The sequence below is a fragment of the Atta cephalotes genome, assembly GCF_000143395.1.
Source record: "Atta cephalotes unplaced genomic scaffold scaffold00004, whole genome shotgun sequence".
NCBI classification, from domain to species: Eukaryota; Metazoa; Arthropoda; class Insecta; order Hymenoptera; family Formicidae; genus Atta; species Atta cephalotes.
In genome coordinates this window covers 8,056,295-8,061,729 of record NW_012130068.1, presented here as the reverse complement: position 1 = coordinate 8,061,729, position 5,435 = coordinate 8,056,295, and the positions used below count along the sequence as shown (strand labels likewise).

The 5,435-nt window shown below is 26.6% G+C and overlaps 1 protein-coding gene across 1 annotated transcript; it reads right to left on the bottom strand.

The window, feature by feature from the left end:
• Nucleotides 1-697: 697 nt before the first annotated feature.
• LOC105626193 (odorant receptor 13a-like) lies at nucleotides 698-5,018 on the bottom strand. The gene is made up of 9 exons (XM_012207501.1): nucleotides 4,875-5,018; nucleotides 4,693-4,812; nucleotides 4,498-4,615; nucleotides 3,914-4,175; nucleotides 3,713-3,829; nucleotides 1,397-1,481; nucleotides 1,180-1,316; nucleotides 814-964; nucleotides 698-748 (listed from the first exon to the last, which is right to left on the bottom strand). The coding sequence occupies exons 1-9, from the start codon at nucleotides 5,016-5,018 to the stop codon at nucleotides 698-700; spliced, it is 1,185 nt and encodes a 394-aa protein (XP_012062891.1).
• Between the last annotated feature and the right edge of the window lie 417 nt (nucleotides 5,019-5,435).

Genomic DNA, 5,435 nt, shown 5'->3' with positions numbered 1-5,435 from the left:
AATAATTATATCTAAATAATAATTGCGACAAAATGACAATTTATTTATGTCTATATTTATTATTTATTATATTATGATTTTATTTCATGTAAAAGAAGTGATTTATATCAATACAAATTAAATATTTTAATAAGGAACTATTAATAAAAAAACCTTTAAGAGCTGACACTAATTGTTGTACGAAACATAAATTTATTAAGCTAGTACATTAAAACGCTTTCGACCCACGATTAGGGTCTTTTTCAGTAACAATCATTAATTGTAATACATCAATTAAAAAGACTAACTCAGTGAGATTTACATTAAGATATATGCAATTTACAAATATTATTTGGTCATCAAATATGTGTAATTGTTAGCTTAAGTTACCAGATCACATCCATTCAATTTCCATCAAGTATATCGTCCATTAAAGCTAGCTTTACTAGCTTAATATTAATAAACTTATGTTTCGCACAACTAGCGTCGGCTCTTAAAGATTTTTAGTAATAGTTAATTTACTTCATAGAGCCTATACAATTTTGAAATAATTTTAACAATATTTTTATTAGTGCAAAGCAAAACATTTAAATTTATGTGTAATATTTAATATAGTTAATAAAATTTGGATAAATATGAAAATAATAATGATATTGATATTTCAATGGTAATTATATATTATATTTATAACTCCGTTATAAACCTTCAATTACAATTCTTATTGTAGTGACGTAAGCATCGTAAAGTATGATAAAGATACTTTTAAGATCTGAAAATAATGTTACAATATTATATTTTAAATAATTATCGAAATAATATTACGTTTGCACGTACCGAGCTAAAATTCTCCATCGACATTACGAACATATTACCAGCTATTAATTGACACGGCTTAGTACTACGCAGCAAAGTAAAGCTCAAGAGATGTTTCGATCTCCTCGAAATCTTATACCAATCACAGCTGTAACTGTTAATATATTTTACTCTTTAGTTGTTTATGTAATTTTAGTCTACAAAATGACGTCATTGACCACTTAATTGTTTAAAACGAAAAATAAATATATAAAACTGAAATAGATATGATGTATGTTTTTTTTATTTTATGTCCTTTTTTATTTAATTATTTAATATATTTTTTTATTACTTATTTTTATATTACTTAAAAAAAATATTATTAACAAATGTAATTAAATTGCGTACATTACGTTTTGAAGTCCGCTGCTGTGATCGATCAATCTTTGAGAAATCAAACTTAGGAAATATATGTGTAATAATTGCGCTAAAGTAACAGCAAAAAGTCTGACAATTTCTTCTAGTTGATTGTCTATCATTATCAACTTAAATTACGCAACTTTATTAAATGTTTTGAAATTAAAAAACAGCTTCTATATATAATGATTCAAATATTTACCTGAGCCGCGCCAAAGCTCAAGGATATAATTACATTGCCCAGTAGAAAGAAAAATGATGTTGCATAGTTAGATGAGAGCACATCAGAAAATCTACATGTAAAATAATGAAATAATGAAATAATTTAGTCTATTTATCATGATTAAGACATAAAGCTCAATTGAATAGAACAATTTAAAAGATATCAAGGATTAAGAAAAGCTGATTGTTAGTTACTAATATTTAATAATTCTTACAAAATAATATATATCAAAATAGACATTTCAACCATAATCTATTTAAATAAATCTAATGTTAAACAATATAAATCTTATAGGAGACCTAATCTAACCAAATCTATATCATGTAATGTATACTATATATGTATATTATTGCAATTTTTGCAATAATTAACAAGATATTAATTACTAAAAATTGCCGAAAATTGATCTTCAATAATTTATTTTTCAAATACTATTAACTTTATAAAAAAACTGCAAAAGACAAAAATTGTTTATTTTCTTCTCATAGAACTCTACGAATTTTTTTCAGAATTATTTATCAATTTTTTAGTACTCATTTTTTCCAACATGAGAAAGTATGGTATTAAAAAATTCTTAAAAAATTCTAGAGCTTTATGAGAAAAAAATTAACAATTTTCGTCTCTTACAGTTTTTCTGTAAAGTTGATAATATTTCAATAAAAAATTTTTGAAGATTAATTTTTAGCAATTAATCTTGTTAAGTATTGCAAAAATTGCAAAATGAGAGAGGACTTTTTTTTTCAGTTTAGTTCATTTTGCTCCTATGCGAAATATTTATCATTATTTTTCAATCTTCTTGTTTTAATGTAGCATCGATTATTCTACTTCCATACAGCACAGAAATATTGCAGAAACATTGCAAGATTGAAACATTGCAAAAATGTTGAAAAATATTTCAGTAACATTGCAGCAACATAAAAATGTCCGTTTTAAAAATATTGATACGTAATTATAAGATTTTGTACTATATAAATTTAAATATAAAAAAATAGAAATAGGAGTTAAATGTAACATAAAACGAATACAAATAAAATATGACTTTATAATTATGTCTTTATATTTTATAAGTGTTCCGCCCACAGTCAGTACTGAAAATTTATAGTTCACGTTACATATTGTAGATTTTCAATATTGGCAGTGTATATCGGAACACGCCTATAAAATATAAAGACATAATTAATAAAGTCATATTTTATTTGTACATAATTAATTAGGAAGTCATATTCATTGTATGTTACATTTAACTCCTACTTCTAATTTTTTATATCATATGTCTTATATCTTATTATTGTGTCCATTGTGCATTATATTTAATCCTTACTTCTAATTGTTTTACATCTATAAATTATAAGCACAATTCTTATAAATTATATATAACTAGAAAAAGATGAAGATAAGTTGAACTGAGATTAAAATTAATCTATATTGGTAGAAATAAATTAATCGAGTTTAATAATATTTAATAATATAGTTAGAAACTTAATTCATTCCATTTTTCAGAGGAATATAGTTATGAGATTGGTCAGTTTCGTAGCTACAGATGTTATAAAACCCGATTAAATGTACCGTGTAAACATGATCATTAATTCTTCCATTATGTCTAGGTTCTTACTTTATTGGGTTATATACAAATCAATATATACAAGTCTTAACACTCAAAGCGAATTTTCTAGCAGAGGCATAAATCGACACAGTAACAAGAGTTCATTCTTGTCTTTGTTTCTTACTGATTTTTTAACAAGGACAGGATGACTCTTGTATCAATTATCTCTTGCTGAAAATATTTTAAATACTGCTGCAACATTGCTGAAGTAATATTACAAAAAGAAGTCTTCGCAATGTTTCTGCAACATTGTATTGCAGTATGCAACATTGAAATGTTGCAACAATGTTGCTATAAGTTTCTGTGCTACACAAGTTCTATCTCTATAGTCTATTTACTGACTTCGGTCTCCCTTATAGTAAAAAATCCTAATATGAATTAAAATGTGTTAAAGCTACAATAGTTTTCCAATTACAATTTATCAAACTATTATAACTTCGACAATTTTATATTAATATTTCTGTCTTAAAATGTTCAAAACAATCCAGAAATAATAATAGAAACTATAAAAGTAAAATAATTTTTGATTTATAAGCAATTAAAATTAGCTTATAATTTTAAAAATTATTGCAGTCTTAACATTTTCGTATTAGGATTTTTTCTTTCTAATTTCTACTTTATCTTTATCTCTAAAATATGCTGTGGAAGTATTACACACGCGCGCACGCATACATGCACGTAACTACATTAATACTAACTTTAAGGCATGTTGATATGATTTGATGCAGCCAATTATGTTATGATATGCTTCATCATCCTTAATATTTGGTTCGAGTAATACAAAATCTAAGCCTCGTATGCGCTCTATGTTATAACTGCTTAAAAATTATAATATCGTAATTTTTTAAAAGCCTTCTTGATACAGCCTTGATATAGTCTTCTTTGCGAGAGCAACTGACCGTAAGCATTCGAACAATGCGCAGATGTGATGGGTGCAAAGTGTAAACGTTGTATCGACAGCTAATGGCACAGAAGATAAGTAAAATACGCTAATAAATCCGTGAAGCATCAACAGTTTGAAATATTTGTCTATGTCAAGAACATGATCCATACGATATAGAAACTTGGCAGTGTATGTTTCGTTTATCGGTAAAATCATATAGATTCCGCTAACAACAATTGATGTCGTTGAGTAGAAAAGCCATGTCGCATATAAAATAACTGGAAATATAAGTCACTTCTTTTCCTCTATATATTTCAAAAGTTACAATTTAAAAAAAAACCGGAGTTTATTTAATAAAAACAACGAAAGTGTGGATTGCATTCAAAAAAAATTTGCAAATATAATCTTACTGGTATAATGCTTTCGGAAATATTTAAAAAAGAATGAAGAAAAAAAACATTATTTTGGACAAATAATAACAATATAACAAGAACGAAGTAAAAGAGAAGATAAAGAACTAAAATTAATTTCTCATATATTGCCAAATATGTATCTGACAGAAAAAAAAAATGAACAAATTTTAAAATAAAGGTAACTTACTGGCGTATCCTATCGTGAAAGTTCTGCTTTTCTCTGCGTAATGTTGTAATATTTTTTTTTCTGCATCTGTATGTTCTATCTTCCATGTCTTTTTAATGTCCTCCAGAAGTACTTTCATCTATAGCTCGAAAAAATCATTCACATACAATCACATTCAGATACAATTAACTTTTCATACAGCCGAAAGATACGAACTTTGTCATTAGTAAACACGCAATTAATGAGCTTTATAGCAATCATACTATTCACCAGTATCTGAGAAGCGTTTTCCATAATAATGCTCAGATCTGTTATCCCAGCTGCTAAGCCCCAAAGCTATCGAAAATCAGAAACGAATTATCAATGCTGATTTTTTTGTTGTACGTTTCTTTAAATACCTGAAAGGATATAAAACTGAAAGTGGACAAAGATGTAATGGCAAACATCATGTTACTCTTCAGTCGCGATTGAAATGGCCATTGGCCGATTACGGCTAGAAACCTTTTGTTAAGATAATAATAGCGATTGTCAAAGAAGGACATTGAGAAATCAAAAAGTAATCGTTCAAAATGATCAGATATCTCGTCGAATATTCAAAGTTCTAATCGCAAAGTTTATTTCCTTGAAACAGTATTTCCATATTCCTTTGAGAGATTTTCAAAAAGTAAAATAGCCTAACGAAAAGACAATGAGGTATATTCCACAGTATCACGCAATCATATATTTATAAGTAATCTATCGTGTTTCTCTTAACAGATGAATTCTCTTTGATCGAAGAGGTCTGTAACTGCAACTATACATTGTATACCACCGCTTTATAAATTAAGTGACATTCCTAAAACTATAAGATAAATGGTAGTAAGTATATACCCAAACTGCTGCAGAATCGCAAAGATAAAACCGTCGTATTTTATTTAAGCCAAAGAAATCAGTCGATATATTGAAATAATTAATTTTAT